The sequence below is a fragment of the Bicyclus anynana genome, chromosome Z, assembly GCF_947172395.1.
Source record: "Bicyclus anynana chromosome Z, ilBicAnyn1.1, whole genome shotgun sequence".
NCBI classification, from domain to species: domain Eukaryota; kingdom Metazoa; phylum Arthropoda; class Insecta; order Lepidoptera; family Nymphalidae; genus Bicyclus; species Bicyclus anynana.
The window spans coordinates 19,554,327-19,579,465 of record NC_069110.1 but is presented as its reverse complement, the minus strand read 5'-3'; the positions used below and the strand labels follow the sequence as shown (position 1 = coordinate 19,579,465).

Here is a 25,139-nt window from a genome sequence, read left to right as displayed (position 1 = left end):
ATGTAAACCGAGATCTATTAATAATGCAATTGCTTATACTATCTACTGCACTCATAAATTATAAACCTTTAAGGAAAAACTCATTCTTTTAGTAATTTATAGGTATGAATAATTACCAAATAATAAAAAAAAACTCTGATCTAAATTATCTTGCCTTTTTCCAATTAATGGCATTGATGGCATATCTGCCATCTGCCATCAATTTTTATTGCCGCGAATCTACGCGGATGAAACCACGGGGCATTTCCTAGTAATAGTAAGGAGTAGCGTATTGTTTTATTTGTATCTGGATGGGCAAATTTTCTCGCATACACATGACATATTTAAAGTATTTTCTCCTTTATTTTGCTATAAGGTAAGTAGGTATTTGGTACTTATTGTATACTGCTTACGGCCAACAAAACAAATTACAATAATTAGATAATATGAATATTGAATAAACAACTTACTGGTAAAATTACTTGCACGCCTTTGTCTTCCATTTTACACCTAAATATAATTAAAATACTAAATTATTATTAAAATTAAACTAAAATAATATTTAAATACAAAAATTTACAAAATTACGAACGACAATAAAAATTAAAATAAAACACGAATTTTTAACACATATACAATGAAGATGAAAATTACAAAATGGCGTAGATTTTAGAATAAAATTCAAATTAAGCGCGTATTTAGTATAAAATGGCGGGAAACCTGCATTTACGGCGGGAAAGTTACAGTTTTTTTTTAATCTGATTACAGCTTTGAAATCTTGGTATAGTACTTATCAAGCCATAGACATTTTTTTTTAATTTGACCCTATAAACGTAATAGGTAAAGCCTTTGTCTGTAGAGCATATCTATATTAATATTTTAAAGAGGTAAAGTAAGTGTGTAACACTCATTGTAAGGGGTAATCTTCGGAACTACTGGTCCGATTTCAAAAATTCTTTCTCCACTAGAATGCTACATTATTGGGGAGTGCTATAGGCTATTTTATATTGGTATCATATATATTGGCCGAGTTATCACAGTTTTTGTCATATACACTAGTTTTTATAATACACTAGACTACAGTATTTTAGTCGAGAACGAACAATTTTTGGATTTACCGCCCAAAAATTGTTCGTACTGGACTAAAATACTAAAATAGTCTGTATGGCCTATTAGACAATAAAGGTAACCTCTGTATCTAAGGGTAACTACACAGATTAATAGATAGGTAACTATCTCAGACCAATTATTGTATAGGACCTGCCTCGCTAGACATTACTTTTCTGTCAAAGTATATGATCAACGATCTAATGCGATTATAAAAACAGTCCCTATAGAATCGATCTTTAATAGCTGTAATCGTGTTCATCAGTTAAAGAGCTCCGTAAAAATACCTTTTTGTGCAATTGAGTTGTGTAAAAAACGGGCAAAAACCGTACTTTAGTATAAAATATATACCAAATCTATGCTCGTTTTCTTCAGGAAATGACAGACAATTTTGTTCGTGACTGTGAGTGCGATACAGGTCCTTCTATAATTGGTCTGAGGTAACTATTAAAAGTGTAGTGATCATATACTCTTTGGTGTTTATAATTTATGGTAACCAGAGTAATTTATTCTTTGAAAGTAACTAATATCTAATCTGTATCTATAATCTATGGCATAGATTTATAACCTAAGTCTATGATCTATGTACTCTTTAAAATAAAAATAAATAAATTAATGTGGATTTGACGTCTGTAATCTGTAACAAAGATTACAGTGTATTATGATCTGTAATCTGTTGGGCCTTCATTTGTCGTCTGTGACGATTGTGTGTTGGCTTTCAAATAAAAAAAATTAATTAATTTATTATATTACAAATGTATGTTTATTCTGGACGTTCTACATATAAATAATATTAACTTGTACTTGGAGTGTCCGAGGAAAGTCACGCGTTTTCTTTCTTTTTGGTTTCACAGTATTTTGTACTGCAAGTGAACATCCTTAAAATAATTTATCAGTAATTCGATTACAGGTGAGTCGTAGTAGTTATTGGTATAGATTATCTTATTTTTTCATTGTTCTAAGCTTTGTTCCTAAATATGAAAAATTATACCATAAAATATAATATATACCTACTGTTTTTATTGGATTTGATTGAAATGATGAAAATAATGATCTTTACTGCAATAATCACGTCAGTACTTCGAAGTACAACGTCGAGACACTGGTGGCGGTTAACTAACCTTTTCGTGATCACCACAAGCCCTGAGGACTTAAATACCCTCAAAAAGTGTGGCAGTAGTACCTTGGGAAAAGTGCTACTGGTGATCTTCCCAACCCCTTTTATAATGAAATGTCCTATAACAAAGGTAAGTGATTTGACATGCAATCAAGCCAACCCCCAGCACACTGTGGTATGCCACATACCCCTGCTAGAGAATAAAATCTGTTACCGAAGACACCACTGGAGTGAGTAATCAGGCTCCAATGCCTGTTATTGTTACTGGAAAGAAACTAATTCAGTTTCATCCCAGCCTATGTGTGGGAACAAGGAGCATGTCTACACGTAGTGCACCATGCTCTAGTAGTAATGAACCTCCTACAGATCCACAAACATATAAATCTGTTCCTCACCCTATGTGGCAGAGGGTACTTACAATCAGAAACCCGAGAAGAAAGAAGATTCTGGTCTGGCACACCATTACCAGAAGAGAACACTATGTCAAACCAATTCAGATCATTGGACATTGATTTAGATGATGCTGAAACTCTTTAATGTAACAACAAACAACATGTATTCAAACCACCACCCATCATGCTATACGCCATTGAAGATGTTGCGAAACTGACAGAGCTAATCAGATTAAAATTAAATAAAGAAGAGTTCACAATCAAAGTTATTACTTAAAACCAACTAAGACTTAGTTGACAATATAGGGCATACCACAGTCTTATGAAAATTGTAATAGAAAACAATCTTATTGGTCACACTTTTTCTAGAAAGGAAGAAGACCATAGAAAATAGGGATGATGACTAGGTTTGTATATATTAATTTTTATGATATGTTCGGGTAAATAAGGTCAATGTTAACCAATTTATACATAAAAATCAATGATTGACTGGATATTTGCAAATAAATAAGATTATAAAATTTCAAAATCTATTAAAAATCTTTTGTCGTAAATAGATGAAAATTCGTACAGTTTTAGCTTCCTTACATTAAATGTGACATATTTCAATACTTGACCTATAAACATAAACACACAAATAACAAAGATATTGGTAATTTTTTGACCACCCATACAAATATAACGATCATTCAATTCAAAATTCATTTATTTCAAGTAGGCTCAGTTTACAAGCACCTACAACGTCATTAAATCGTAGCATTTTGTATGGGGCGTTTTTCAAGGATCCGCGGCAGCGCCGCAAATCTAACTACCTAACCTTTAAATCCCTGTAGCTCTGAGAGTAATGATCACAGATACCCTGTTACTTTTACAAAATTGCTTTACTATTCGCATACTCCTAATTTATATACAATTTAAAAAACTGTCATCATCCCTATTGTAATAAAGAAGCTCCATCCAAGTACACCTATAGAGAGAATAAGGGAAGCTATTAAAGAGTCCGGAAACACAGTCTGTGGTGAAATAATAAATGCTCAATATAGACTTAACAAAATACTGCTCTCAACCTTTGTCAACCTAGTTCCACATCCAAACAATAAGAACATTTCTCATATATTTAATACAAACGTTGTTATTGAAGATCCAATAAAGAGAACAAATGTGCCCAATGCAATGCAATATGGCCACTCAAAAAATGTGCAACGAGCCATAATACAACAAACAGTGCAAACAAGGCAGGAACACCCCAGCTAAGTGCTGTTTGTATTTAGGTAGTCACCCTGCAAACAACAAAGGCTGTGAAGTCTATGTCGAAATCAACAAAAGAAAAACTTAACAGAAAGATAATACACATACAAAGAAAACAAACAGCGCACAAAGATCAACAACGGAGCACTGTAATACAAGAAAATGGTTAAAAATCGGATTGACCTTTAGGAGCAAAGGAGAAGGAACATTCGTACACTAGACAGCACTCCTCAAACCAGTTTAAAAATAGTGCATTGTCCTAGTTGTAGTAGAGAGTTGAGAAGCTACTAAAAATCAGAACAAAGATGAAACTTCAACAGACTCTAGCAAAACAAGCATAAAAGTTTAGACAAATTAATAGACCGAATGTCAATAATGATAAACTTATTGACCACAGTAATACAAAATATCATCTAATATTAAGAGTGGCAATGTGGAATGTAAATGGTTTGATTTTACATACGAGTGAACATTCACAACATAGATATGCTGTTGGTGTCGGAGTCTAATCTTACTTCCAACCTTAACTTTACCATAAAAGGCTACATTACATATGCAACACTACATCGTGACGGAACTGCTCTTGGTGGAGCAGCCGTAATTGTAAGGAAAACTTTGAAGCATGAAATCCTCAAGGACTACCAAGCACTTTACTTACAAGCTACAACCATTATGTTGTACTAGCGGACGCCCGCGACTTCGTCCGCGTGAAAGTAGATGTAAACTTTTAACAACCCCTGCCCCACCCTACCCTACCCCCACCCTACCCTTAAGCTTAAAAGCTGCTAGGAAGCTTAAAAAATGGAGTAACTTCTCCCGTTTTCCCAACATTTCCCTTCACTGCTCTGCTCCTATTGATCGTAGCGTGATAAAAAGTATACTATAACCTGCCCAGGAGTTTGAAGAATAAATGTACCAAATTTCATTAAAATCCGTCGAGTAGTTTTTGTTTCTATGACGAACATACAGACAGACAGACAAAAATTTAACTGATTGAATTTTTGGCATCAGCATCGATCACTAATCACCCCCTGATAGTTATTTTGAAAATATATTTCATGTACAGAATTGACCTCTCTACAGATTGATTATAAGTATAGATGATAAACACGGGTCACTTACTCTTTCAGCTGTTTACTGCCTCCCTAAACTAAACCCTAAGGAAACCCAATTCACAGAATATTTTAGAACTCTTGATACATCTGTGGATCACACCTGACACTACCTCGAGGCAGAGAACTTAACTCAAGTTTAATTTAAAATAACCTCCATATTATAAACACTGGTGAACCAACTTTCTGGCCCACAGATCCCAACAAATTACCAGACCTTTTAGACTTATTTGTATATACAGGGTTATCAAATTTGTACGAAAGTGTAGACAGTTGCTATGACAGTTGCTCAGATCATACACCAGTACCTACTATACTAAAGCCATACTCAAGGAGCACTGTTTACCAACAAACATATTAAAAATGAGGGTATAAATCGCTAGTCATTTCACACCTAATAATTATTAATAACTTGTTTTTAAATTAATGAAAATAAATTTGATTAATAAGCTTATAACAATTAGATATATATTTTGAATAATATTTTATAACAAAACAACAATACATATTTAAAATAAAAAAGTTATGAAATGACTTGTTTTCTACCCTCATTTCTAATTTGTTTGTTAGTAAACAGTACTCCTCAAGAATGGCTTTAGTATAGGTATGATTATTACATCAATAATTTCATGGCCAACAAAAGATATGTTTTTATAACAAACAAGCAGATTGACCAGCCTTCATAAAATATGTTGATACTAATCTGTCACTAAAAGTTCCACTCAAAACAAATGATGACATTGACGAAGCAGCCAAAAGCATAACAGCCACATCTACTCTGGATTTAATCTACACACCAGGTAGTAGTCATGCTGGCTGTAGACTCCTGCTCCAGTATCTGTGTACACATCCACAGTGTTAGGATTTGTGTTGTGGTCACTGGCTTCTTCAGTGCCACTTACCGGTTTGTGCTTTTCTGCTTTCTGGTCTTGATTCTGTCTCCCTGAACAAGTTAATCATGATTATTATTATTAAGTGTGAAATGACTTATGTTTAATCTAATAATTAATTATATTATTATTAACATAGTAATTTCAAGACAAGTTCACAGTTTTATAAATATATAGTGCTATAGTTGTGTGCTTTTTAGAGTCCACAATGGAGGCGTCATATCAAGGTGGTGTATCATATGAGAGCAATGATAGCTTTCAACGAATCACTCAAACAATTGCAAGCAATATCAAAAAAATATCACAAAATGGTAAGTTTAAGTAACATTTGAATTTTTTTTTTTTATTGGTTACAAGTTAGCTCTTGACTACAATCTCACCTGATGGTAAGTGATGATGTAGTCTTAGATGGAAGCGGGCTAACTTGTAAGGAGGAGGATGAAAATCCACACCGCTTTCGGTTTCTACATGGCATCGTACCGGAACGCTAAATCGCTTGGCGGTACGTCTTTGCCGGTAGGGTGGTAACTAGCCACGGCCGAAGCCGCCAAAAGCCATCTTTTTATCTCAAACTTCAATAAGCCAAAAACACAACCACAACTCATAAAAATGTTTGTTCCCTTTCCTCTATTACTCGAAATTTTAATTTTATATGTTAAAATATATAAGTCATCTTCATAAAATAGTAATATTTGATTCATTAATTTAAAATTGACTACATAAGTAGCTCAAAGAAAAATTAGTTATGCTATGTGACAGATGTAAGTATGACTTTGTTTAATTTTTTTAAAAACATTGTAAGAGAAAAATATTCCAATGTATATCCAAAATATACGAATAATAACGGTATGATACTTATTATTGTTTGTTGAATTTCATTTTAATTTGATTCTTGCACAATACACATCCTTTATAACAAACATCATTTCTTGACTTACTTGAGATGCATATATATATACATACATATACATGCCATGAAACCAGTGTGTGTGTACCAGGTCCATTGAAGGGCAGGGAGAAAACCACTGAACTGAGGCCGGGAACTATGAGTGTAGGGTTCAGGATTTTTTTAAAAACTGGTTAACGTTACCATTCTCCATACATGTTGTTCTCCCCACCCAGCTAATTTTGTTGACTTATCAGAACAGATTTGGGCGTAAAATCTTTTTTTATTTCTTTTTATTCTTTACAAGTTAGCCATTGACTACAATCTCATCTGATGGTAAGTGATGATGCAATCTAAGATGAAAACGTGTTAACTTGTTAGGAGGAAGATGAAAATCCACACCCCTTTCGGTTTCTACACGACATCGTACTGGAACGCTAAATCGCTTGACATTACGTCTTTACCGGTAGGGTGGCCACGGCCGAAGCCTCCCACCAGCCAGACCTGGACCAATAAGGAAAACCTCAATCGGCCAGATGGGGATCGAACCCAGGACCTCCGTCTTGTAAATCCACAGCGTCACGGTGGCCGTAGTCAAATCCAAGCTGTGAAACTCGCAGGGTTGAGCATTAATGTTGTCTATAATTTCAGTTTTGTCCATGAACAAGATGATAAACCAGCTTCAGACGCCGCAAGACTCTCAGGAGCTTAGGAATCAATTGTAAGTGCTTCTTACATCTCTGATCGATCTGATCGATCATCTGTTCACGTTCACAAGTTACAAGTCAAAGCGATGCTCGACCGGGTCCGCTGGTATAGTATACACATTACATATTGTTTATATATCATCATTATCATCATATCAGCCGATGGACATCCACAGCAGGACATAGGCCTTTTGTAGGACATAGGCCTTACAAACATCGCGATCCTGAGCCGCCTGCATCCATCCATCCATCGAATCGCTGCGACTTGCTTGATATCGTCAGTCCATCTTGGAGCACCTTCGGACCCCAAGTAGTATGTATATAATATATATCTATTTATTTATTGCAGGCGTCAGATTCAGAACTACACTCAAAAGCTGGCGAAGGACACGTCCACCATGATCATGGAGCTGATGAAGATGCCGACGGACGCGCACGCCAACAAGCTCACCAGAGACCGCCTCCGCGACGAGTACATGGCCACCTTGAACGCGTTCCAGGTATGTCATCATCATTCTATTTTAATTGTCCACAAGGTCAGGCCACCAACAAATGATGTCAAAGGCAGTTCTGTTCAAAATTTTCTACCGAATCCACACAAAATCTTATTATATACTTGTCATCAAAAAAATCGTAACCTGTTCAGGCGGACTGTTTCGATTTTTGGTATATTATCATACACATAATATACCAAAACCCTTCAGTATGAATCACGCTACCGTATCAGTAGTCTTTGAGTTTATCGGAAACAGACAGACAGACAGACGCGGTGAAGGACGGGCTAGAGTATTCAGTTCCATGCAAGAGACTATCAGAACCACAGAAGCTCCCAATAAGTGTGGAAAATGGTAACTAACTATATCTTAGAAATATAATAAAGGAGTAGGAGGAAATGAGAAGGACAACAACAACAACTACATAAGAAACAGGCAATTGTGTTACTAAGTTATAAGCTGAAAAGCGGGTATACGGCTAACAGGGTGGCAGCTTAGGTACGGCTAAGAGTTCAGCACTATCCTTTAGGGTGTCCATAAGGATTTTCCCTCCTGAATGAAAAAAAAGGTTCGCGGTCTTGTTAGAATCGTATGCTATATATATATGATTATGCCATTAAAAAAAGTTAATTTCATTGTTTCCTAAACTTGATAAAACTAATTTAATAATTTGTACACACGAATTTTTTACTAGAAATATGAATGCCATGTACTACATTAAAACGTTGGATTATCACTCTATATTTATCAATATTATTAAAAACATTAACAAAATACAGTGATAAGATTAACATTTGGTAGTTTGTTACCACATCATTGATTAGCATAATGAATTACATGAATAGAAAAGCAACAGTTTTAACAAATGACTCCGGTAAACTTATTTATATTTTTATTTTATTTATTTATTATTCTACTTCTACTATATTGTATAAATTATCTGTACCAAATCGACATTAAAATACATAGTTTTAAGTAGCGCACGTTGAGCTTATTCTACTTGCACCGCCCCAGACAGGAATGCAATAGTTTATAATATACTCAGAGGCACAATTATCCGCCCTCTTTAATATGATGCGAGTATATTCAAGTTGGCGGATAATTGTGCCTCTGAGTATACATTTAGCTAAAACAAAGTATATCTGTGTTAGAAGTTTCGTATGTGCAACTCAAAAATCTGATACGGTTTCCTACTAATTCTATTTGTTTATGCCAAGAAAGCCGCTGGTCCAAAATAATCCCCAAATACTTTGTTTGTTCTACCTTTGCAATTGTACAGTTACAATTGCAATTAGTCACAAAACCAAATTTATGAATTTGTACGCAAAAGTTATTATCGGGTGGAGTTGTTGTATTTATCGAGCAGCAGATATAGTTCGTTATTTCTGTTTAAGTGTTAACCAATTTGATCCTAACCATGAAGCAATCCTAGCCATACCTATTCCAGCTACACTGTGCAGCCTCCAATCATTATCAGTGAATACTACAGCAATCATTATCAGTGAATACTACAGCAGTGCCATCGGCAAAGGAAAAACTCTTGCACCACATATTTTCAGATTAAATAAGTCGTTAATGTAAACGAGGAATAATGTGGGCCCAAGCATGTTTTTTTAATGTTACTTAATTAATAGTTATACAACTTAACAGCCACAATGTCATACAAATTGCGCGGTACATTATCTCGTTCCGACGCTCAGAAAATTTTATTACTTAGTAACTCACTCAGTTAGCTACCAGAATCAAGAATGTTCGTAAAAATTAAAGTTGAACGTTTCATCAAGATGAAGCTACTCACGGAAAATTAAATTGATAGCAATCAATTATAAAAATGCTCCATGGATCCTGGCCTATCTTGGTAGAAAAAAAGAAAACTTTCAGTAAAGTGGAATAGCCACCGGTCCATACATCGTCGTCGTATAAAAGTACATGGAGATGATAATATGATGTATAAATGAGGATCTGTTTAAATAATTGGCTTAATAAAAGTATGTTTTTTGAAGAAAAATACATCTTTTTATCACCACTCTTCTAGGATAAGATATTCGCCGGTGTACCAAAGCGGCGAAGTAACATTTGAAGCTGTATTATTTTATTGTATTACTTTTTCTGTAACCAACAAGCTTCACAAACAAGAAAACGAAAAAACAAACCAATCATAAGTCTGCAAAACATATTGTATTATAAATTAATAAATATAAATAAATAACTCAGGCTGTATGGTCAAGGATCTCAGGGTATTTATAAATTAAAGATAAATGAAAAATGTCCTAAAACGTTGTAGCAATCATTTTTGATACTAGTAAAGTAATGGTTTCATTATTAAAGTAGAATTATCATGATTTTTTTTAAATATAAGTAAGTTGCCGGGAGATTCGGGTACGTCTAGGCCGGGGATGGGAATTCCTTTTTCTCAGTCCGGAGTTGGAAAGATGGTGGAATCAACTGTTACACCCCATGCTTCGGAGGGCACATTAGTCCCGGTTATCATCATTATTTCATTTAATAATGACAATTCAAAATTAATATAAGTTCTCGCGGAATTTTAAAATTTGACCTTAGATTTTGACTTTGTATCTATTATCCGGCCGACGGGCCGGCTGGTCGCTAATACACCTATAGAAAAACCAAAGTTGATCTGTATATATAGAACCAAACTCTGTCAACAGGCGACGCAGAAGACAGCCGCACAGAAGACTAAAGAAGATGTACGGAAGGCCAAAGCAAACAGCGGCATCAGTCTCCCGGACCCTTTCTCCTACGGCGGTGAGTGCTGCCCTATTTGTGCACCCATTCCCTTACGGTGGTGAGAACTGCCTGTTTCTTCACCCTTTCTCTTACGGCGTTGAGAGCTGCCCTGTTTCTTCACCTTTTCTCTTACGGCGGTGAGAACTGGCCTGTTTCTTCACCCCTTCTCTTACGGCGGTGAAAACTGCCCTGTTTCTTCACCCATTCCCTTACGGCGATGAGAGCTGCCCTGTTTCTTCACCCCTTGTCTTATAGCGGTGAGAGCTGCCCTGTTTTTTCACCCTTACTCTTACGGCGGTGAGTGCTGCCACAATTGTTCGCCCTTTCTCTTACGACATTAACTATACCACGAGTTCTCTATTAATCTGGGAATTAAACGGATTAACCTGAATTTTTGTATTAATACAAAATCGATTTGAAGTATACAAAAAGAGATAATGTTGTTCGCTTGGTTTGTTTGGACAAAAGAGAAAATGTCTGGTCTAGATCTCGAAATAGCGACATCCGCTGGGATTTTGTAATGTTTTCCATGTGAATCCATTAATAAAGTCTGAATTGTAACAACATTTCCGAAATGAAGGATTATACAAAAGTCCAGCTTATTTTGTGATTAAACTCATGTGTTCAGTGGCGTGCACTTCATACATGCATCAAAGTACTGCATACCCTTAGAGATGTCTTCTTAATGCTTATTAAACAAAGATTTTTCCAGTTTGCTTAATTTTCTCACTAGTACATACGCTGATCGACAACCTTATGCACGCCACTGCATGTGTTAGACTAGTGGATATTACCTCTGCCTTCGATTCGGAGGGCGTAGGTTTGAATCCGGTCCGGAACATGCACCTGCAACTTTTCAGTATTGTGCATTTTAAGAAATTAAATATCACGTATTTCAAACGGTAACGGAAAAACATCGTGAGGTCTAGGTTTAGGGCTAGCATGGTGGACTGTTAGTCCAATCCCTGTTCTGAGAGGAGACTAGTGTTCAACAGTGAGCCGAGCACGGGTTGTCAATGATGACGAATGACATCCAAACATAGGGAGAGCCCTCAGTTCCCTGCATACAGAAGAAGTGTTATCAAAAGAGGTGTTCAGGCATGTGTTCCCTGAAAGCAGATCGCGCGGAGAGCGGTGAGGCGGGCCGCGTGCGCTCGCAGCAGCTGCAGCTGGCGGCGCAGAGCGAGACGGAGCTACAGGAGTTGCAGGAGCGCGAGAGGGATATCCGACAGCTGGAGGTGAGCTACGTCACTCCTTACCAACGATCTCCTATTAAAAAGTGGATGCACAATCAGTGACCAAAAAATGTCCCCACTCAATGAGTGCCAAACACAACTTCAGCGTTCCGGTACGATGTCGTAGAAACCGAATGGGGTGTGGATTTTATCCTCCTCCTAACAGGCTAGCCAACTTGCATTTTAGATTGCATCATCACTTACCATCAGGAGAGATTGTAGTCAAAGGGTCATCATCATCATCATCATCATATCAGCAGATGGACGTCCATTGCAGGACGTAGACTTTTTGTAGAGACTTCCTAACATCACGATACTGAGCCACCTGTATTTAGCGAATCTTTGCGACTCGCTTGATGTCGTCAGTCCACCTGGTGGGGGGTCGACCAACACTGCGCTTTCTGGTGCGGGGTCGCCATTCCAGCACCTTGGTACCCCAACGGCCATCGGCTCTGAGCCTTCTTATGAGGTCCATAGTTAATGCTCGTAAATAAGCAAGTAAATGCTCGTTAGGCGTATTACATCTGCCTCCAACACTCTGTCAAGAGCGCAGCGACAAAGAAGAAGTTAGCGACCAGGGGGTAACTTGTATAAAATAATAAAAAAAAAAAAAAAAAAGAACTCTTTTCGCTTTTATATATTCAAATGTTTGTTTCAGAACGACATATTGGACGTGAACTCGATCTTCAAGGAGCTCGGCACCATGATCCACGAGCAGGGCGCCGTGGTGAGCAGCATCGAGTCGAGCGTGGAGTACGCGGCGCAGGACGTGGAGGCCGCCACCCGGGAGCTCAACACCGCCGCCACTTACAAGGTACCGTGACGTTCTGCACGTTTCTTTTTTTTTCTGCTCATCTCCTTCCAGCCTTCCTGGTACCGCAGTATACGTGCATTACTTCAGGAATGAGGTAGTCTATCACGCTTCGCTATTAGCTTTCTGGCAATCCCATTCGTCTCTCACGCGTCGTCCCATAATATTGTGTAGCATTTTCGCGCCCTTAGCCCATGCTTCCTTGCTGTCCAACATATATGGCACTAAGTTCGCTTTTGTCAAGGGAACATCGCCTTGGCGTGCGTTGCTTCTTTCCCCCTCAAACTCCACGCACTCAAAGATTGCATGGTTGGGCGTATCTACTTCTCCACAATATGTGCAACATTCACTGCTTGCTTTGCCTATCGCATACGGGTAAGTATTAAATACTCCATGTCCGGTCAATGCTTGTGTTATAAGCTTATCCACCTCTCCATGCTTTCGTTCTACCCATTTCACCAGGTCTAGAATCAAGTCCCTGGTTTTTTGCCCTTTTCCACTTTCTAGACATTCTGTTGACCATTCTTGAAGCGTCCTCTGTCTCTCTTCCTTTGGAGTTCCTTTGACATCCCTTTTGTATAGCCTCGCTCTTTCTATAGCTAATTTTTCGATAGGTATTAATCCTGCTATCACTAGCACAGCTTCTTTGGATACTGTTCTGTATGCCCCACTGATTCGTATAGCCAGGCGTCGCTGAGTTCTTCCAAGCACATTATTATATTTAGTAATTTGAAGTGCTTGGCTCCAAACCGGTGCCCCATACAGCATGACAGAATGTGCCACTGATGCGAGGATTAGTCTTTTGCTGGCTCTTGGTCTTCCCGTAGCTCTGCGTGTGTCCTGCTCAAAGTATCTCAAGTCTCCTCTAAGAAAGTGAGGGGTTAAGTCCACCACGCTGACCCAATGCGGATTGGCAGACTTCACATACGAAGAGAATGGGGATGATGACTAGGTTTGAATATATTGATTTTCATGATACATTCGAGTAAATAAGGTCAATGTTAACTAATTTGTACATAAAAAGCAAAGATGGTCTGGATATTTGCAAAATAAATAAGAAGATTAAAAATCTTTTATCGTAATTAGATGAAAAATCATACAGTTTTAGATTACCTTACCTTACCTTACATTAAATGTGACTTTTTCAATATAACAACTATAAACATAAACGCACAAATAGCAAAGATGTATTAAATAATAGTAATTTTGCTTGAACGCTCATACAAATTAACGATCATTATGATCTACGACGTCATTAAATCGTACCATGTTGTGGGGGGCGTTTTTCAGGGATCCGCGGCAGCGCCGCAAATCTGACCCTTTAATTCCCTGTAGCTATGAAAGTAATGATCGCAGATACCTTGTTACTTTTACAAAATTGCTTTACTATTAACGTACTCCTAATTTATATACAACTTATCCCTATTGATGACATCATTACAATTTCTTATAGTTAGTTATACTTCCTGTGATCTAACGGCCTCCAAGCATCTTTATCATTAAGGATCAATGGCGCAGTAACCTCGACTAAGTAAATGTTTTTAAAAAAGCTTAAAGCTATGCATTCGCAGGTCCATCATAGTCTTGGGGATCTTGTTATAGAAGAGTACACCCAAACGTACTTAATTTTCAGTATAAATTCTTAGCATGGAGTTGGTAAGATTGCGGTGTTAACACTCCGTTCCCTTGAGAGCACTTATGCCGTCAATTTATGATATTTAAATGTCACTTTGTCATCATAACCCGATATTAGAACAAAGTGGTGGTTGTCTGAGCTATATATCCTCTCTCTTATAAAGTGGAGGGCCTGGTCCTGCATTGGTCTGTTAAAACAAACTAATACAGCCTCAATAGCTCAATGGTAAGAGCGATCGGACTCATCACCCACTTGGTCATCACTCCGTTGGTGGTTCGATCCCCGCCCCGTTGGTCTATTGTCGTACCCACTCCTAATACAGACTTTCCCGACTATTTGGAGGATTATGGGAATATTGGTCATTTTAAAAAAAAGATATGGCAAATATTCTTTTTAAAAAATAAATTATAGTAATGATGAATAATAATGGTCTCTTACTCGTAGTACGAGATCAGGCATAAGAAATATATGCCCTCATTTGTTATTTAATTAGGACAAGAAATAAATGATAGAAAATATTGACATCGACACATTGCACTGTATTAAATGATTATTTATTTTTAATTTATTTAATCTCATTCCTTCGTCGGTTAATTTAAAAAAATCGTACACTAGTTAATGATATTATACTCAATAGAATTGAAAAAGTAAATGTTGCCTGCTTTCACCGCAACTATGAGGTTGCCAGATATAAACAATAATGTTATGAGCAATGTTATTTATACACCCTCATCAGTTATTTTAGTTGTATATTATGTCAAATGAAAGCTTATTTTATATGTATTAGGTTGCCTTTGATCTAGTTCATAGTTTCCTAGATTTTTTATGAAAAATATGTTTATTTTATCTAGGCAACATATTTGCAATGTGTCGCTGTGAACATTATCTATCATTTATTTCATAGCACTAATTAATAACATAATATGAGGGTATATGTTTCTAATACCGGATCTTAAACCATCTACACATATTGGCTGGCGGGAGGCTTCGACCGTGGCTAGTTACCACTAGGCTAGACTGCGGATTTTCATCGTCTTCCTAACAATTTAGCCCGCTTCCATGCTGGATGCATCATCACTTACTATCACATGAGATTGCAGTCAAAGGCTAACTTGAAAATAATAAAAAAAAACACATTGTTTTTCAGAACAAGTTGAGGAAGAAGAAGATCTACCTGGCGATAATCCTGATCATAGTGATCGCTATCATACTCATAATCCTGTTCGCGCACTGAGCCGTCCGAATGTGCTGACTCGACCCGCCCCTGCCTCCTTCGCAAGTATCGTCACCACACATCACACATAAAAAATATTATTTTAACCCATTTTATTATATCAAATTAAGTTACCACGATAATCAGGTTGAAGGCCCTTTTAAAATTATTTATTTCATCATTTGAATATACATTATGTACATATATTCCTATGATAGTCAGGGATCCCTAGAACATTACACCTGATTACTAACAAGGTTATTCGTGAGTAGCTTCATCTGGATGAGACGATCAACTTTTTTATTTACGAAAATTCTTGATTCTGGTAGCTAAATGAGTTACCAGGAAATGAAAATTTTAGAGCGTCGGAACGAGATAATGTAGTTACCTCAGTTAATTTGCTTGTTAGTAATAAGTTGTACAAAATGTTCTAGGGATCCCTGACTATGATCCCTGTGAGATTTAAGAAAACTTATTTTTTTTTAATTTTAAATGAATTGCATTTTTATGACGTAATGTTATGTTACCAGTTTTAAAAATATGACGTCACTTTTACGGAAAATTAACACAAGCCATAATGATCGGTTGACAGTCTCTGCTCGCACTGTTTTTATGTATTTACTAGTACTTTTCCGTATAGTACTCGGTGCTAGTGTTTTTCAGATAGCATGGGTACGGTGACAGTTCGTGTCACTCTTAAAAGTTTGCCGCGATTCACCATATAATAGTACACATTATGAACGTCATAAGGCAACTGTCACCATCTGAAAAACACTTTAGAGATGTGACTGGTTAAAGCAGTTTACATCTTTAATGTAATAATTGTTTATGCTATATTTTTTAAATGTAATGAAATAAATCTTCAGTTTAATCTTAATTGATTATTGCATATTTTGACGCTAAATGAAATTAATATTGTTTTAACAATTGTGTAAATATGTTTTGTGCTTAATTAAATTATATTGTAATTTTATAATTATTGTATTATGTATTAAAATACATATATTGTATTTGAATTAACCCACTATATCTCCAACCCTCTCATTGGGATCTCAGGTCCAAATTACCCCACGGGTGAGCTATAAGGATACTTCGAGTTACACTGACTTACGTTGTGTTCTAGTGTTAATCTCATTGAGCTCTTATAGTAAAAGGACGCACAGTTATGTAGAAAATTTCACTTAAAAACTGGTCCATTTTGCTTTGACAGTTTTAGAATTATTGGTAAAGAAAATTATAGCTAAAGGCCTTAAATTTTCAATAAAATTCCAAATTCAGAGCAAATTCAACGTTAAGGTTGAATTTGCAAATGTGACTACTTGAATTGAGTGCCAAAAAGTTGTGTTTGGCACTCATTGAGTGTGGACGTTTTTTGGTCGCTAATTGTGCATCCACTTTATAATAGGAGATCGATGGTTAAACTTGATATATTGTACATTCCATGGGGAGATTGTCAATTTTAATTACTAAATGCAATGAGATTATTTATCTATGATACTTAATTACTTTAGCGAAAATATTTTATTTAATCAAATTGATACATTTATACTCAATATTCATGAAATTTTGAATCGTGGTTGCTGATTAATATTTTATTTATTCGGTCGTCGCTTACTCATATCGCTCGAACATTGCACACCACATATAATCCACATTAGAATGTGCTGCGCTGGAGCGATTTATTAAAAATACATATTTGCAAATAAAACGTCCAAATGTATGTATGGTTAAAACAGAATCATGTATTATTATTATAAGTTCATTATAATTTAGTATTTACATTACCTACTCATAATGTTACTCATGACTATTTTTATATTTTAATCTAATATTAATTCTTCTTAATATATTGATTTTAAAATATTATATTACAATCGTTATTTCATTTATGATTTTTTTCATCTCACGTTAAAATGCAAATTATTTTTGTAAATAAGTTATTATTTAAAAAAAAATATATATATAAGGCCGTTTGGTTTAAAAGCAAATCGATCAGCTTTATAATTTGAAGAATCTTCAACACGTATGATGGCAAATATCGGAAGCGATATACCAAGTATATACATACACATACATACAGCCGAACGTAGAACCTCCTTTTTTTAAGTCGGTTAATAAAAGAGGTAAAGTTTGTCAGTTTCAGGGGCTAATCTCTGTATGTACGAAGCCGATTTTGAAAATCCTTTTATCAATGTAAAGCTACGTTATTTGTGAGTGTCATAGGCTATACTTTAACCCCTTAAATCCCACGGGAACGGAACTACGCCAGTGAAACCGCGTGGCGTTTGCTAGTCATTTATAATTGTCATAAAGCCTAACCCAATTTGATAATTGAGGCAGGTTATGTTTTTATAATAATTGTATAACTATTAGACGTCATACTTATCTATACCGACTTAAAGACTGGTCGAAGAAAAATTAACCTGCGAATAATCGTTAGTGAAGGATTCCAAAACATTCGACGCGGAATTAAACCCTGAGAAAGGGTTATTTTTTATTTTCGCAAATTTTATAACCTAATAAAGGCCCTCAGCTTTTTGACGATAACTCAAAAACTATTAGTGATATTGTAAATTCAAGAAAACACCCTTGAAGAAAAACAAATTTACTAAAAAAACTGCAACTTGCAGAAGTCTGGCTAAACAGTTACTTTTTTATAACCTAAAATCAAAATCCTAAATTGTTTTTAGGTTGGCTAAAATTTTGGCTTGCAGAAAATTAAAATATACGCCTTTTGCAAAATTATTTTATTATATGATTAGTAATTATAAAATGATGAATGTAGTTTGTATTCTATCATCAATTCTAACGATTATTCACAGTTTGATTAGTCTAATATTGTATAGTTGATAAGTTTGTTACAAACTTATCAAAATGTTATTTTAAAATTGAGTATTATATTACAATTGCATTACGATGAAATGTCGCGCTTTTATAGTGCCACATAATAAAGTTGACATTTTTTTGCAAAGGATCTTAAATTGTTCTACTAGATTGAAAAAAAAATTATATTTTTGAGATACGATTGAACAAATTTCGGGATCCGCACCGGAGAGAAAATAAAACAACCAAGGCACTCGGCCGCTCCAATGCGAATCTTGTTTATTGTAAAAAACTTCACAATATATACCTTTTGTACGAACCACTCGATATCGCGATACAAAGTTACGGACTTCACATACACTGCCATCTATCGGCACATCGCGTCGAATGGTCGATTATACAACGATCAAAATTTCTTTTTTTTTTTTAAATACGTGCCAATACGTTGTCGTTCATGATGGTCTATATTTCAACTGTTTCATGGCGGCACACTAACACTAAACCTTAATAACCAGATGGAGTGTTTGACAAAATTATTAGTTAATTATTAGTTTGACGTTTATACTAATTAGTGACATCGTGACGTCACAAAATGGACGACAGCGTTTTTAACGTTTGTAAAATTTGATTATGTACATAATTTTTGAATTGAGTTTACTATAAAATCCTTAACTTTTATTAATGGACTAGCGGACGCCCGCGACTTCGTTCGCGTGAATCTCGATGTAAACTTTCAACTACCCGTACCCTACCTTCTCAACCCTACCCCTTTCATTTATTAATTTTTTTCTGTCATAAGAACCTTCTCCTGACAATAACAAACAACTCCTGACAATGTGTCGACGCAACGCACTCATGAGGCATCACTTTATCGTAAAGAAACAACTGACCCAGGTAGTCTCTGTAAGGGTCACGTATTCAACAAACATTTCACAATTAACTGCCTAATGAAACGACCCTCTTGAGTGGTTAGTGCGAGGTTCTGTACGTATTTGATAGCGTAAATTGAATTAATATGCAATTGAAACAGCGCCATCTACGTAGATTGTATTTTATCTTACTCTCACTAGATGGCGTAAAAGTTAACTTGGGTTTGTATGAAATTGCATTTTAAAAATCAGAGAAAATACAATCCAACTTATTTTCCAATTCCTCGATGGGTTCCTAAACTACTGAAGCAATTTAAATCAATTTTACACACTGTGTGCAGATTGATCCGCCTTGAAAGGGGGTAGTTTAGGAGTAGGGTAGGTTTTAGGGTAGAGGTAGGGAAGAATTAAGAGCACAGAAGTCAATGCGAAGCTTGACCGGGTCCGCTAGTTCCATACAAATTCACTTTACGCGATCGATTGAGACATACGCGCACTCGACACCATGACTAGAATTTGTCATATATAGTGTGACATAAAGGAGTAGAAGTTAATAAAAATGGGACTAATAAACTCGCTATGTGGCAACACCACGTTTACTAACATTAACACAGCGATCTATAGTTATAGAGCAACCAATTATTATTGATAGTTTTATCGGATTATTAAAACCATAGTGGAAAATCGGATAATTACCAGATGAATTACAATAAATATCATTTATTTAGATGAGATTTACTTTAAATTTAAATTTGATAAATATAAATCATTAAATCAGCTATCTTAGTACTCTTCGGCACTAGATGGTGAGTGTAAATATTTTCCAAATATATTTTATTTATTTATTTATAGGTATTAGATAGTAGGTATATAATATAATTTTCAACAGATTATCTTATTTAAAATAAGAACAAACATTAGCTATGTATAGAACAAAATATCAATCATCAACAAGGTTGTACATGACAGTACACAGGGTTACCATAAGAACGACAATAAGTGACTACAGCGCCCTCATTTATTTTCTACTCTTTTATGTCGAACTATACCTACCAGCGGCGAAGAGTCCATACAGGCCGATTCCCGCCGGGTTACCTTTTAAAAACCATACATATTCATTATTGAAATAAATATATTATCCAGGTAATATGGATGTATGAGAAACCGGAGTTTGTATCAAGCGGTATGAACATCCTTTTCTTTGGGACGGCTTACCTTCGTCAAAATTCCATCCTTCGCCACTGATACCTACTCACCTAATTCTAAGCTCACAACTGCGTTTTGATATTGTATTATATTACTAACAATTACTTATAAATAAATTTGTATTAGTGAAATGATATTCTATGTGCGCCACTTCTAGTGACGTTCAAATCGTAACAAAAAATTTTGACATCGACTTTTACCTCTGAACCTAGTTATAGTGAATGGATTTTAATTATTTTTATTTTATTTAAATGCTTAGGCTATTTACTAAAATGTATACTTATTATACCTACCGCATTTTTGTTTAATCTTCGCTACTTACTTCGAACTAAAAATAAAGTGTAGATATTGATTTAGTTTTTCGAAAATCAAGTTTTCATCGAATCTCAACTTATGAAAGCACCTAGAAAGCAGTTATCTTGACTATTTTTTCGATCGTTCATAAATTTTTGATAAAAGCGATATTATTCAAATTATTTTACATTTCAAGTTATCAAAAAAAAAAAAACAAAATTGACCTTTTCTTTTCCCTAATCTCCGAAACAACTGAAACTAATATTTTGAACAAAATACAGAAATTAGCTTTCTACAGACATATTATTAAAGGAAAACTATGAAAAATTATTTAAGAGGAATATTGGATAATTAAAAAAAAGTATAAATGCAACTGCATCGTGTTACATATCAAATTAAAGTGTTAGTTAAGAGCTTAATTATACTTAAATTTGAAACTTAATGAAAATAATTTTCATAAAGTTTCTTAAAAATATGTAGGTATATCATTAGTTTTTATTGGAAAAACTTTTTATTATAAAGCATAAGAAATCAAATGGAAAAAATCATTAAAATCCATTTAATAACTGGATTCCTTCATTTATCGTTGATAGCGGTTAAATTGACTCGATTAAATGTAATTTTCGTACCAATAAATAGGAACACACGTCACACACTTGACGTATGTACACCTAACCACATCCAAAGCCTGACAGACTATAGTCGGATGCAATCAATAAGACGTGTCTGAACATCGTGCGAGCTGCAAACAAGATTTTAGCTCGCCTCCCTCACACCCGCGGTCGCCTCATTCGTCTTAATTTTATCTTGTTTTTTTTACAAGTTAGCCCTTGACTACAATCTCACGTGATGGTAAGTGAAGATGCAGATGGAAGCGGGCTAACTAGTTCGGAGAAGGATGAAAATCCACACCCTTTTCGGTTTCTACACGACATCGTACCGCTAAATCGCTTGGCGGTACGTCTTTGTCGGTAAGGTGATAACTAGCCACGGCTGAATCCTCCCACCAGCCAGACGTGGACCAATTAAGAAAATCTCAATCGGCCCAGCCAGGGATCAAACCCAGGACCTCTGTTTTATAAATCCACCGCACATACCACTGCGCCACGGAGGCCGTCGAATTTTATGTATGACTTGCGCGGAGACACCTGCGGCTCATTTCGGAGACGTCATAAAGATTGTGTCCGATTATACCATAAGTAGACAAACGTTTTTTCTTGAGTTCTTAAGATGTATATAGGGTTGCCACCAGTTTTTAGGGTTCCTAATTTGCGTATGTACAAAAACGGAACCATTTTACGATCACACGCGTTACTGTGTGCCTAGTGGGAGTTTTCAATATTTTCATACTGTTACTATCACGTTGACGTTTACGCAAATTTATATGGAATTGAAACAGTTGTGCAGTAGTGCCACTAGATGGCGTTGTTTCAATTCCTTAGAAATTCGCGTTTACGTTACGTGACAGTAACAGTATCAAACTGCCACTAGGCCCTCTGAATGTCCGTCTGTCACATTAAATTTTTAATTATATAGTATTGTACGTTATTTCACATGATTTGATTTGTACGAGTTTTATTTAGATTTTTAAACTTTTGTTTGTTTTGTAAACTGACGCAATAAAGTCTTACTTTCAAATTTATTTACATAACTTTAAACACCGACTGTGAGATGGTATTATGATAGCTTTTTATTTGGTTATTTTAACACTAGTTGATTTTCAACATATATTAATAAGTAGGTATACTTTTTGTACGAAAAAGGTGGCATCCCTATGAGTATATCATGTAAAAGCATTCATGATATTTCTATTTTCTCTCATCAATATATTGAATGAGCCCTTACGCTTTGAATGTCACACAATGTATAGCCGGACCAGAAAAATAAAAACCTCGCCTCGCAGGAAACAATAGTAGATTGTTATACAAGGGGCTAAAAAGACCCATTATATACGAGGTATTTTTAGACCTAAATAGAAACCGAGTTTATAATGGGTTTAGCCCCGCGTGTTACACAATACTTTTCACTACAATTGCGAGAAAACAAAATAACTCGGTACAGTATTCAATGTTTTATTTTATTTGAAAATTAAAATGTAGGTACAAAATGCTACAACTTTGGATGTTTCGGGGAGATGCTTTTACCCGGTAACTTAATTTCCGACTACAGTGAAGTTGAATAATGAGTATGAGGGGTAAACATGTTAGATAATTGTTTAAAAAACACCATGCGTAAGTTGTAAGTAAGAATGCACTTGTGAACCACAAGTCGGTTTTTCTCCACTTATTAAATTTTTCGTAAGTAGGTGTTTCATTTGTAAGTCTTTTGATCCATCACCATTCTCTCTAGATAAAAGACATAACAATTAATGTTGCGAAACATGTAAATTACGGTCACAAATTCACAATTAATTTATTTAAAAATATCAAGTAATCAGATAATTCACGACAATAATTGTTTTTAAATTCTCGCACTTTAATTATATTTTCTTTATTAATATTTTTTTCCGTGAAGAAAAGGCAAAGGTATTAGGTACACCGTACACCTTTGTCTTCAAATCTCGCTCTATAAATTCGCAACTCAATAAAAATTCAATAAAAAAAATAACCGCATTCCACAGACAAGAACGCTGCATTTTATTCCAATTCCAAGTTTTATTTTTACCAAACAGTCAGGACCTTACCTCTGGCTCAATCGCTCGACGCGCGAAGCCATATAACCAAAAGAAGAAGAAGAAGGTCCTTACTGGATGATTCTATTTACGAATAAAACCTCCATGGTTATAAAGTAGGCTAGTACTTGGCTAGTACTCGTAACAGAGAATAATTAAAAAAACAAAATTACTTTAGCCCCTAGAGGCTAATATGCTTGTTTAGCCCCGCTGTGGAGTGGTAATATGACTATGTTTTTGAGCAAGAGTAGTGAAAAGTATATTTTTATTTGGCACCCCCAAGCCAGGCATATATTTCTGGCCTGGCTATACTGTACAGGCCACTAACCGTGTCCGATATATTGTAAGTTGTATGTTAGCTTGCAACAATATACTCGTCGATGGTTGCATATCAAGTCTTTTATTTACCTACCTGCTATTTGTTTAGTGTTTTATTTTATTTTGACAGCCTCCGTGGCGCAGTGGTCGCTGAATTTACAAGACGGAGATCCTGGATTCGATCCCCGGCTGATTGAGGTTTCTTAATTGATTCAGGTCTAGCTGGTGGGAGGCTTCGGCAGTGGCCAGTTACCACCCTACGTCAAAGACGTACCGTCAAGCGTGTCGTGTAGAAATCGAAGGGGGTGTGGATTTTCCTCCTCCTACCAAGTTAGCCCGCTTCCATCTTAGATTGCATAATCACTTACCATCAGGAGGGATTATAGTCAAGGGCTAAGAGTGAAGCCACACGGTGCGGTACGGCGCCGGAGACGTTTTGCCGCATCGCTGTACACGTGATGTGCGGCGCCGTGGTGTGCCTTTGATATTTATGCGAATGCGGGGGCCGCAGCGCCACGATCACACCGCACCGTGTTGGTGCCGATAGCTCCCTGCAGAACCGCTACGGCGTCACCGGGGGGTTTCGGTAAGCGCAGACGGCAGAAGCATCACCTGATGAGACCCGAAGACTGAAAGATAAGAGACTCGGACGTCGGCTTCGAGGGGATAACCGTGATCTGAGTGAACAATCCACCACCTCCCATGACATGTAATTTGGGCCGAATCGAGGGAGGGCGAACCCGGTACTTGCTCTTTGCGTGTTCCCCGGACGCCTTCTTGACTCCCTACAAGTTATTTTCTCTTTTCGCTCTTTGTCCCTTGATACTCACTCTCCCTCTTCTGGGGCTGGACGACGACACGACGTCGAGTTCCACTTGCCCGCCGCGGTCCATGCATCACCTTCGACCGGTGGTCAACGGTCCGCCTCGCGTGCCACCGATGCGCCCGAGTGAACAGTCCGGAAGCCCGAAGACGCACCGTGTGGCATACCATTGACATATATATGCAGACCGCCGCAGTGACACCGCTCCGGCGCCGCGCCGCACTTCTTCCTAACTTGTGAAGAATTTAAAAAAATAGCGCTAGAAGGCGTTTAACAAATCAAAACTGAGGCTGCTCCGTCCTTAAGGCGAACGGAGCAGTCTCGTAAAGCCACCGAGGCTGAATGAATATAAAGCTCAGACTAATTAGATAAAGACCTGCCTCGCAAGACATTATTTTTCTGTCAAAGTATATGTATCAACGATCTTATGCGATTATAAACACTGTCTCTATAGAATCGATGTTTCATAGTTTACAATCGTGTCCGTCGGTTAAAAACCTCCGTAAAATACCTTTCTGTGTAGTTGAATGGTGTAAAAAACGAACAAAAACTGCTATTTT

General features: G+C 36.3%; 2 protein-coding genes across 4 annotated transcripts in view; one reads left to right on the top strand and one right to left on the bottom strand.

Moving 5' to 3' along the window:
- The window catches only part of LOC112052913 (locomotion-related protein Hikaru genki), a 361,983-nt gene that overhangs the window by 61,621 nt on the left and 275,223 nt on the right, over positions 1–25,139 (bottom strand). The gene's annotated exons all lie outside the window — the stretch shown is intronic.
- LOC112054305 (syntaxin-7) lies at positions 1,754–23,827 on the top strand. Of its 2 annotated transcripts, none has more exons than XM_024094030.2 (8): positions 1,754–1,996; positions 6,046–6,156; positions 7,383–7,452; positions 7,788–7,938; positions 10,602–10,698; positions 11,800–11,918; positions 12,574–12,729; positions 15,510–23,827. In XM_024094030.2, the coding sequence occupies exons 2-8, from the start codon at positions 6,054–6,056 to the stop codon at positions 15,594–15,596; spliced, it is 783 nt and encodes a 260-aa protein (XP_023949798.1). In that variant the 5' UTR covers positions 1,754–1,996; positions 6,046–6,053; the 3' UTR covers positions 15,597–23,827. The 2 variants fall into 2 exon arrangements, with proteins under 2 accessions (XP_023949798.1, XP_023949799.1); XM_024094031.2 differs by having other exon boundaries at positions 6,031–6,156.